The sequence below is a fragment of the Tachypleus tridentatus genome, chromosome 10 (assembly GCF_004210375.1).
Source record: "Tachypleus tridentatus isolate NWPU-2018 chromosome 10, ASM421037v1, whole genome shotgun sequence".
NCBI lineage: Eukaryota > Metazoa > Arthropoda > Merostomata > Xiphosura > Limulidae > Tachypleus > Tachypleus tridentatus.
Window position 1 is genome coordinate 44,488,979 of NC_134834.1, and position 12,157 is coordinate 44,501,135.

Sequence of the window (12,157 nt, forward strand, 5' to 3'; positions counted from 1 at the left end):
GAGAACGACGACACCATTTTAAACATTATTGAGGTAGGTTTGCCCTTGACATTAGCCAGTATCATTTGGTTAATTAAGTCATTAACAAATGAACATTACATATCTAGCATTTACATATTTTTAGTGCTTTGTACAATAGACATTTGGTGGTTTTATGAGCTAGTCCTTGTATCTTGAACCACTATAATAGTTTATAGTAATATGAATATAAATAAAGGTAGCAACAAGGTAAACAATGTAGATATTATTTACTCAAACTACAAATCCCTATTTTAACTCTACCAAATATTTTAGGTAAGAGCATGGAGCAAAAATAGGGAATTGTAATTTAAGTAAATATCCAAAATATCTACAGCCTTGTTTCCTTACTTTTTATTATTCCTATTTACAAGTTTTTAAGTTCCAAGTTTTTTATTTTTCTTGTAAAAGAAAGCATTACCAAAATTCAGCTACAAAAATCTAATATAAAATACATCATTGCAAGATCAAATGTACATACATCCATCTTCTACAGTGCATTAGAAGCTTCAGTTAATACTTGTACTACTGGCATTTTTTTCTGCATATCACAAGGTTTTACCAAGTCATATTTAAAATATAATTAAAGTACTTTTTTATCATAGAATATAAATAAACTTGAAAATTTAGCTAGTAATCCAAATATTAAAAGTACACATTTTTTTGCATTCTAAATTTTATATGCCAATATTAAAATAAAAAAATGAATTTCCTCTCATAAGAATTGGCATCTTATCTCTAGTCCTCCCTTCTATAATTTATTCTACTATCCCTTCAAAGAAGTATGAAATTAAGGTAAGTTATTCATTAGTTTGTCATTACTCAGGCACAGCATAATGTTTATATCCATCAATCTTATGTAGTAACAGAGCTGTTAAATAGAAAATGAGATCCCTCTTTCCAGGTTGACCATTTAGTTCTTTTTTTTCAGGATTTGTCAGTAGTTATTTCTTATTTTTAATGCTATGTGATTGTTATCCAATTGAAAGCCAAGGTTTTAATCTTGAAATGATATATTGTCTTTTGCTTCCAGTTAAAATTTTATTCCCTAATAAGATAGGCAGAAAAATTGTGATAGTTATAGAGTATTTTGTTTTTTTTTGTGTGTGTTGTTTCTGGGTTCTTTGGTTTTTTAGTTAATTCAACAGAAAATTTAGTGCAATAGTACCATTAGTCAATTTAAAAAAGGTTGGGATAAGTGTTGTTAATAGCTGAAGTACTTTCTTTTTTCTTTATGTATATTCTTTATTATGAAAATGACATGTTTTACTATAAATAAGATTAGGAAAGGTAAAATAAAGAATAATAAACATTTTCACAAGGTAAACTTGTGGGTATCTAGGGTAATGTGAGCTCATAGTTATTAAAACTTTCTGGTGGGAATATCAGACAGTTCAAAGGGCAATAAAACAGTAAGTTTCATGTTAAAATTTGAAGTCATTTTAGAAAGGAAAAGGGGGTAATCTATTATTTTTTGTTGATCACAAAGTTGGTCAAGTTAAGGTAAAAGTGACTTCAAAAACAAACATATCCATCCTTTATATAATATGAGCGGTTTTGATATTATTGACATTTTCACTTATACATGATATCTTTGGAATTGAGAATGGAATTTAAAGGGCTCAGCTATTTATAATAGCTCAACATATTGATATATTTAACTCTACTGGATGTTGAGTTGAGTGCAGTAAATGAAGTCTTTTTATTTTAGTCTACATTTATATCTTGAGCAATTAAATAAGAATTTTATAAAATTGATTGGAATAATATTGATTTTGATGTAGATATTAGTTTCCAAAAAGTCCATGAAAAATATTTTGAGAATGCTTAGAATGCTCTTGAAGTGCGATTGAAATTGATTTGAGCAATTCAGATTTAAATTGTTTACATTTGAGAAGAATGAACAATTGCAGGTTGGATTGAGTGATTTTGATTGTAATATCCCCTGATGTGATTTTTATGGCTAGATAAATTACTTGTGGATGTAGTTGAAAACATCAGTATTCACACGAGATAAAAGACCAGTGTACTTAATCTGTTGCATATTGTTTTGATAAAAGGAAGTTAGATTATTGGCATTACATGTAACTTACAAGTGACAAATATAAGTGGAAGTTATTGTTTTGAAATAATCCATTGTTTTCATATTATGCAGTGAATTTGGTGATACAATTTGCTAAATTTAAAATTTTGCTATTTTTAAAAATTAGTTGTTACATTTTTTTATAATCCTTATAATTTTCATAAACATTTCTGTGAACAAAAAAATTCAGAATATTGTCTGATCTTCAGCTTTATTTAGAGAAATTTTTTTTTAATATAGAGCTCCGTCACATGGAAGAACAAAGCAATATTATTCAGAGAGAGAGAGAAATGAGGTAGGTTATTATGAACTTTACTTTCACCCAGAAACTTGTATTAATAATTAGTTTCTTTTCTTTAATTTTCAGTTTTGTCATTTTGGGCTTATATCTATACTTTGTTTTGAAACTTGAATTTTTGACTTTTTTTTTTAATCAGACGAGAAGAAGAAAGACGTCGTGAAGAGCAGAGAAGACAGGAAGAAATGATGATACGTCAGCAGCAAGAAGAGCTTTTACGTCGTCGAACTGCAGAGGAGATGCGACGTATTCGAGAAGATAACTTAATGTTGCAGGTCTGTAGTGTCTTGTATATAAAGAACTATTTTAAATATTGTGTATTTTTTTTGGATAATCTTATAAACGAAAAGGGGTGGGTAGTGTGAGGTTTGTAACCCTAGTAGATCTAATTGATGGCATCTTGGTAAAAATTTAAGAATTATTTTACATATCAGAGTACCACAAAATTATAGAGTATGAATGTAAATACTTTGAAGTAAGCAAATTCTAGACAAACATTTCTTGAAGGTCATCTACTTTTGCTACATGCATGAACAAAGCTGTGTAGACTAACTGGGAAGGAAAGTAAATACTTTTTATAGTTACTTGGAAACAATACATTAAGCAACTAATTTATTGTTAATATGGATAATTAGGATAGCATGAAAATTCTGGGTTTTTAGGAAATATTGACTACATTTTATTAACTGGAAGAGCTTGTAATTGTAAAGAAAGCAAATACTACTTTCTAGTGATGCACAATTTTTGCATATTGAGGCTGTTGGATAAAGATTCTTAATGTGGGTGTATGTCACATTACATGAATGCTGGGCATTAACCTTTCTCATCTTTGACTTTGCTACAGTCCTAGTAGTCATCCTAATGTGTTGGAAAAGACAAGTTTAAAATTTTGGGTGCATTTTCTGAGCAGTAAAATACAATATCTGTCAAAGGTAGTAATTAGAAAAAGAATACAAAGTTACATGTATACCAACAAAACTTGTACCTTGTATGCTTTATTAAAATCTGCATCTATAACATTCTATTACCCAAACAATATTTAATGATGCATACATTACATAACATCAATATAGAAATAAGTTTTAAAATACAATAACAAATTTGGGAGTGTTGGGAAAACAGATTTTATTCTTCAATAATTTTCGAACCCAGAAAAATGGCCATTTATGCCATCTTTTCAACAGTCCTAAAGTCATCAGTGCTGTTGCTCCACTTCAAAAGGTCATCTTCTGTACCATCCATTACATCACTGTGTCTTGAGGGACTTAACAATTGTCAACCTTAACTGCTTCCCAAACAGTTTTAACCATGTGACACACCTCTGCAATAGTTTTTGTGCGCGCGCGTATGCGTGCGCACCCTTCATCCAGCAGTTATAGTTGTGATGTCAGTCCTCCTCCTGGTTTGAATGTATCTTCTTCCATCCACCCTTTCTGGTCAAGGGGGAACAAAAATTCCTACTGGAATTGCATTTGTTGGTAGTTTCTCATTTAAAAATCAGAAGTGTGACAGAACTGCTTTGCAGTGATCTTTGAAAAGACGTCAAAGGTCAGGGGGGACGTCATCCATATTTCCAATTTGACTTGTAATTCATTTGTTTCAGAGCATTAATAACAAACTTATGAAATTATAGGCTTTTATTTTGATATTCATCTGGCATTCTATGGGCAATCCTTGTGCAGATTCATATGGCCAGTCCATGCCATTTCATGAATTGGAAATACCAGTTTGGAGCTGCTGAAAAATCTTCAATCCTTTTTTTGTGACCTTGGCCCTGGTCTTATTCATTATAGTTTTTGTCAACACAGAAGTACTAAGCTTCCTTTCACTCATTACCCAGCCTTTAACTTCTGGTTCTGGTCATCTTGCTTTGTTTCTTACAATTATTTCTTGTAACTGCTTGTTTGTGCCAGGCTCTAATCATTTCTTGATAGGAGGTGCCCCAGATTCCCTTTTTGCAGCTCTGTTATCATGTATAGGTACTCCAATGTTTCAGCAACTGATGATTTGACACCTCCTTTAATCTGGACAAAATTATAAGAATGTGCTTGAAATTCCCACAACTGTCAGATTAGTTCACTTTGACAGTCACAGATGTTATTGCATGTGGTGCATGGTCTTTTGGGATGGGCTGTATACCAGCTTTACAATGTTCATGAGAAGTTGTTCATGAGTTGCTTGAGTATACAAAAAGTTTTATGGGACCTGCTACCAAGCATATAGCCAGTAAACTTAATGAAGAAAGTGGCCAAGTGGATGAATGTTGACAAAGAAATACCTGTTCTTCATCACTTTGACTGACTTTGAAATTATGGATATTATTCTGAATTGTAATAAAAACAATGAAAATGATGAAGATAAAACATGTAGCTAAACTAATTACTGTGAATAAGTTAATGGAGATGACCGATAAATTAATCAGTAGGATAGAATAACATAATCACTTCCATGGAAAAAAGAGATAATGACTCTTTGCTGTATGAAAAATTACATAGGGAAACCACATAGCGCACAAACTACTTTTGCTTGGATGAAATGTCTGAAAACAGCCATTAAGAATGAATCAGAACGAGAGGTATATATCTGATAATTCTGTAACTTCAACGTTAAATACCCTGGATGTTCCCCCTGCAACATTACAAATCTATGATGAAACACAATAATCCTGTTGGCCCTCAACTTCCAGACCTTTGTGATTAGCTCAAAAATTCTAGTAGAATTCTAAACTTTGCCACTTTGTAAGTAGTACTACTGCAATATTCTTTGTAAGTGCAGTAATTAATAAACCTTTTTCCTTTATACTGTACTAATTAACTGCTATCATTTATACCAGTACTGATATATTTCATTAATCATTTATTTCACATTTAATTTACATTTAATACTTGTTTTAAGTTTCTGGCAGTCCATGGTGCTTTAAGAGATGTGGGAAGGATTTAGTTAGTGGGTCAGAGGTGTATTGTTGAATTATGTGATCTGTTGGTGTGGCAAAGCAACAAAAAAAGATAAGAGCAAGGCTCTGGAACCAAGGGTGCTGGAAAATTGGTGGTGTACCTATATTTTAGTGAAATCAACTGAAGTAATTTATAACAAATAGTGTAAACATCTCTTAAAAAATTATCATGCTAGAAGAATTATCACAAATCCAAAATTCATATATTTAGTGCAATATGGTAGAAATAGTTCTATACCATTGCTTACTTATTAACATTAAAGTTAAAATGATCTCAGTATCATGTCAATCAAAACGGGTTTAGGCTAGGTTTAAGCTGAACATCAACATTCAATGTTTAGGAAGAATTGTGATTTTATGGATTTTATTATTGTTTTAAAGGTTCATCTTACAAGCTGCAAAATATGGTATATCAATGTATTTTATTGAAATATTTTTTAAAAAATGTAATTAATGTAATAATTGGAGAGTTGGTATTCTGAATTTCTTTTTTTATGTATTCTTTAGGCTTAATGTAATTTATATTGAAGTCCCTTAATATTTTAAGAATTGTCTGTGACACTAATTTTCATTATGATGACAAGTACAATACATTCTTCATTAGTTGGATAAGTTTTGTACATGAACTCTTCCATTAAATCTAGTTTTGATATACAGAGCAATAAAATACGAGGGCTGTTCAAAAAATACGCGGACTGACGTCATAAAACAATGTACTTTATTTAGAAGTTACAGGTCTGGGACCCCTTCAAAGTACTCTCCTCCCCAACGCACACATTTATCCCAACGGTGTTTCCACTTGTTGAAACAGTCCTGGTACGCTTCTTTTGTAATGTTCTCCAGCTCCTTCGTCGCATTTGCCTTAATCTTGAGAATCGTCTCAAATCTTCTTCCTTTCAAGGGTCTTTTGAGTTTGGGGAACAAGAAAAAATCGCAAGGAGCAAGGTCAGGTGAGTAGGAGGTGGGGTGGGGAAGAACAGTGATCGAGTGTTTGGCCAAAAACTCACGAGTTCTGAGGGCTGAATTTTGCAGCAACGCGGTGCATCTTCAATTTTTTGGTCAAAATCTCGTAACAAGATCCAACTGATATCCCACACTCTTCAGCAAGCTCCCTGTCAGTCAGATGTTGATTTGCCCGCACCAGGGTGTTGATTTTGTTGACGTGTGGGTCGACAGTTAACGTGGAAGGACATCCAGGACGCTCATCATCTTCAATGGACTGTCGACCATCCTTAAAACGTTCATTCCACTTGAAACATGCTGTACGCTTCATAGCAACATCACCGTAAGCTGTGTTAAGCATAGCAAAAGTTTCAGTCGCAGATTTTCCAAGTTTAACACAAAATTTTACAGCAAGTCGTTGCTCCTTCAGGTCATTCATTCTGAAATCCGCCAAACGAAAAAATTGCACTTCACTTAAAACCGCGTAGCTAATACACAAATGAAGATATCTACAATCGGGAAATGGCGTCGTAATCGGCTGATCCGTGCGAACCTAACAACACCAAGCGGATTCCCCTGGAACCAACTGGAGCTGCGCAATTTAAACAGTCCGCGTATTTTTTGAACAGCCCTCGTATGTAAAAAGAGTGGGATGACATTAGAAATTTAAAAGTTAATGTCTTGATCACATAGTTAATGTGCAAGGATAGTAATTGTTCTGGTATTACATCAGCTAAAGGATCAGAGATGTGTGTAGGCACTTGTTATACATGATCAGTTGGTGATAATTAATGATAAAAGCATGAACTTGTCAATTTTCATTAGCTAAATTTTTTTATGAATGATAATTTTAATTTTACAAATTTAAAATAACTAAGTAATTTTATAATCATTGCTGCTGTAGCTTGCCAAGTGTTGATGTTTGAACTATAGATCTTTGTGGCTTATACTGCTCTGAAAATGCCATATAATTTTCTAGGAAATTGAAGTTATCTTTTTGAAGTACCTAATAATAGTTAAATACCTTGGATATTATATACTGTAGGGTCTATCTTTTTGTGCATGGAGGATCAAATTCATCATTATGCTTCCACCCTTTAAATGTGAGTGGATGAAATTACTATCTGTTTGACAAAGAAAGACATTTATGTAACAGAAATATGGTGACCGTGTTCCTCACAAAACCTCTAACGATTTTGTTAAAGTTTATTTTGTACACAAAGAATGACATCATTGTAATTGCATCGTTTTAAAAAAATCTTAATAGTCATTTGCACCCATGTTGTTAAAATAGTTCAAGTGTAAAATTTTCATTTTACGTATAGAAATTCTTTTCTTCATCTTCTATTTTTCGTACTTCATTTGCCTAACCTATAGAACCTTTTATATGAATATCAAAAGTTGTTTTAAGGTAAATATTTAATTTTTCATTGTTTTTATCATATCAGTAACTAGTTATCAATTTGCAATGCAATGAAGTTATTAAAATTAGCAAATTAAAAAAACAAGAACAAGCATACATTTTGATTTTTTAAACAATATTTTTGAAGATGTTTTTCTAGTATTAATAATTTTGGGGATTTTATTTTTCACATAGTGTATTTTTAATGTTTCATTTTCTGTTCTTGTCTTTTACCACTTATCATGACTCATGTCAATGGTGCTCTTAAGGCATTAGTTTGTGTGATATCGTAATCCCTGAGAACTGATGCATAGGGTGGTGTATATTTAAAAATCTTTAAACATGTCAATTATACATATTAAAACTTAACTAATACATTACTGTTATATAAAAGTGATACTTAAGTACATTTTAAACTGTATTTATAACAGGTAATAAACAACCATAACTGCTATAATTGGTTAACTAGTCAACAATACTACAGTCAGTTACATCTACTCAGTGACAAAAACTGGACACCAGTTTCAAAATAGCCATTATCAGATCATAGTGTAAAATGGGCTCTTTCAAATGACTACACATGTGTAAGTAACATCTTGATGGAGGCTACAAAGCTGAAACAGATCTATTGAAGATGGGTGTGGGAACTTTCAGGAGTTAAAATATTACTGGTTTCAACTGTATTCTTTCAGAGTAGCTTAAAATGGGCAGGTAAACAACTTTGTCCAAATGTACCTCTACTGAACTACCATGGGATTATTAAAGATATAGAGAGCAGAAGTAAAGAATTTTCATAGCTCATTAGTTATGTGATAGCGTGAATGAGCTTAAGTAGTTCTTTAAAGGTTTGTTGTGAAATGAAGCACTTAAAACTTGGATAATATAATTTTGAATAGTAACGTGCCTTAATGATTTTGTTCACATACATTGCTGTTAAAGGCATTTAATTAAGTTTTTTGAATGTAACAGTGACTTGTCAACAAGTGTTTAAAAGGATACTCATTGCAAAAGGGTTAGTCTTTACAGCCATCTAAAATTGCCCAATAACTTTGCAATTTTATTTTAATTTTTTAACACATCTTGCAGAATTATCACCATGGGTTGGTCAGTGTACACATTTGCAACCTTTTAGTTACATTCAAAATTTAATTAAACTGCTTTATCATTGTTTATAAATAAATGTCATTAAATTTTGATGTTATATAAATTATTAATGTGATAAGGAAACATTTTAAATCTTCAGTCTCTCCTACTATGAGAATTGTTACATTTGTTCTCTGGGTCTTTGCTCTTTTTTAATTTACGTATCACCCCTCTGAGACATGAAAGTTGCTGTCAATTACTCTATTGTATTGATATTACTAAAGCAAAACATAACTTTTGTTTTTATGTATAACTTTCAGTCTTGTTTCTTCATGGAGTAATGTCACATCTACTCTTGCAGAAATTGCCACTAGTTGTCTAGCATTTACTACTACATTATAACAGAGAAAGTGAACATTTTTATCTTTCTAATGACATGTGTTTTCTGTATAGAATATTGTTTATTTCTCATCCAGGTGAAAATTTCTCTCAGTACTTGCATTGATAAGCTTAACCACATTTTTATAGGAACTTAACATTTAGTTAAAAAACCAAATAAATTATGATAATTATAGGACATTGTTTGCTGTGTAGTGTTATCCTGTGTTCTTACTTGCATTTAATTCAAAGTTTAGGGTACAAGTACCTTCAGTATAATAATGGGTTATCAATCTATTACTCTTGAGCTAACTGCTCTGGCCACTGAGGGTACATCAACTTCTGGTTTTAGCACTGGAAAAAAAAAAAAAAAAAAGAATTATGGCTCTTTTCCGAAGAGTTGCAGGCACCTGTTACAGAAAAAAAATAAAGTAGGCTTAACTTTCATTAATAGTCAACACAAATGACATAGGTATTGTATTTGTTTTTCATCTATATTTTTTTATTTATTATTATAAAAGCAATTCTTTACAAGCAGTGTGTTGTGTATATTGACACAGTAACTTGAGCTACTGTTTACCAAGTAATTTATAATTTCTGTGGCAGGATTTAATTAAACACTGGTAAGAGGGGTAATAAAACAATTTAAATATAAGCAGGTGTATACTATTTTGAGCTTTAGCAGATTAACTGCTGCAGTATTTGGCATCATTTACATTATAAACATTATGAACAATAAATCTAAAATGTAATCTTTACATGTGTATGTGGTACACATGCATTGTGAGCACACAAACAAATGCTGAATTTGTACTTGTATTCTTAGCAGTGAACAACTGCAGTTTCCTGTTACTGTTTGCAGTAATTGTAAGAATAAAAAGGTTTATTTTGCCTTATGATTGTAATAGTGTAGGTCAAATTGACCCAGTGTGTGTAGTTAGGGTAGAGAAAATAGTTTTATCATAAAGAAAAGAATTTACTTTTGGGGCTTTTAGTGTAATATGTGGACAGTTAGGTTAGATAAAATAGTTTTATTGTAAAGAAAATAGTTAACTTTTATTTTGGAGGTTTTAGAGATTACAAATTTGAAATTTGATAACTTTAAGGGGAAGAAAGGTGTTCTTAATCTTGACTTGAAAATCACTTTGCACTCAGAGCAGCCAACACTTTGAATCCATGTATTCACTAGCTTTCAACAAAAATTCTCAAAGAAAATGTGATTTTTTTTTTTTTTTTTAATGTAGTAGTGATGCATAACATTTACTGAAAAACATTCAAATTTCATGAAGATAAAACATTAAGTTACATTATGGAAACTGACCACTTAGTCAAATCAACAGAACCTATAACTAGAGGGTTAAACTTGATCATATTTGCATAATTTGACACTTAATTGTGAGTTTATTTTCAGTTTATCAAGCAAAGTGAGTAGGAGAATTTCATGGAATGTTTGTTTAGGTACAAAATATTGTTTTAACAACCAATAGAGTTCCATTGCATATTATATTCTTAATATATTTAGTGGTATCTGTATTGAATGTTTTAGACTAATGCATATTCAGGAATTATCTAAAGTTTAATTGATATTGTGAGAGATACAACAACAGATGTTTTTAATTTTCATAATACTCTGTTTAACATAAACTATTAACAGTTAAACATATGAGGAATGTTTGACTGAAGAGTATAAACAACCAATAAAATATTAAATTATTTGATAAAACACAGCCTCTAAAAAATATGAAAGAATTAGTGTGATAAACTTTTTTTTGTTAGACTTGTTGAGTCAGAATAAACATGAATAATAAAGCTTTGTCAGTATAGAAAGTGTCAGATTTTAAAAAAAATATTTGAATACTTAACAGCAGCAAAATATTTTGGTATTGTTTTGAATTTACTGATTTTTTTTTTTTTTTTTCATTTGTAGAAGTTTCAACATTCTTGTTTCAAGTTCTGAGTTATAAAGCTTAATCATAATGTTGCCTTTATGTTCTTATTCAGTCTTATTATATATATATTTAAAAAAACGTACTTGCATGACATATCCTTAAATAACCTCTTGGAAAGTAAGCTCCATTTTTGCACAATCTCCACTCTCCCCAAAAAAATGGGAAAAATGAATCACTTTTTTTACCTTTTTAAAATTAATATTTTAAAACACAATTTCTTAAGTTATATTTGGACAGTACAAGTGAGTATAAAACACTTTGTTAGAATTGGTTTATTTTTAGAAGTTTTGTACATAAAATTACTAAATTACTTAAACCAAACATTTAGAAGTTTTAAAGTTATTACTTATGAAATATGTAATGTTTTTAACTGAGTACTAAAACATTCTTGTGAAGCAAACTATCTTTACAGAGATTTAAAAAAAAAAAAAGTAGTTTCATTAACTAAAAACTAAAACGCAATGAATTATGGCTAAGGGTGTAATACAAGTATTAAATTTGTTTTGGTTTTTTTGTTGTTTTTGTGAGAGCTTTATTTTATGTGACTCTGTTTTTAGTCATAAGAAACATTAATTTTTAGCAGGGTCCGACAATAAGTTTCTGATAATAAGATATAAGCATGATTAGTTCTTGTGTTCTTTTTAATTTTTCATTGATATTACAAATTTCAGTACTTTCACAATCAAGAATCAACAATGAAAGTGAGTTGCAGTTTTCACTTTTTTTTTTAACATAAGATTCAGGTAGTTTACACTAAATCATAAACTTGCAACAGCACTTTGTCATCAAACCTGTTAGGCTTAAAAGCTAATTACAGTAGTATATTTAAAAAATTGCTCTGCTATATAAATAATTTTTACTTTTAAATAATGCATATAAATGTATAAATTATGTATTAGTTGTTTACCAATGAAAGGGGTATTGGCATTTGAATGATTCTTGAGACTTATGTTCCTTTTACAGTAGCTTGGTATTCTGAAACATTTCTTAAAGAAATTTATGAATAGACATTACAGGATTATGAAACACCTGATTAAGGTACTCAGTGACA

At 30.7% G+C, this 12,157-nt stretch overlaps 1 protein-coding gene across 3 annotated transcripts in view; it reads left to right on the forward strand.

Moving 5' to 3' along the window:
- Positions 1-12,157, forward strand: part of LOC143229165 (splicing factor, proline- and glutamine-rich-like) — a 49,173-nt gene that overhangs the window by 15,982 nt on the left and 21,034 nt on the right. For 2 of the 3 annotated variants that reach the window (XM_076461080.1, XM_076461082.1), the window contains exons 4-6: positions 2,342-2,396; positions 2,539-2,674; positions 11,778-11,807. In XM_076461080.1, the coding sequence (XP_076317195.1) occupies positions 2,342-2,396; positions 2,539-2,674; positions 11,778-11,807 (221 nt within the window). The remainder of the gene's footprint in view (positions 1-2,341; positions 2,397-2,538; positions 2,675-11,777; positions 11,808-12,157) is intronic. The other variant, XM_076461081.1, reaches the window with a different exon arrangement.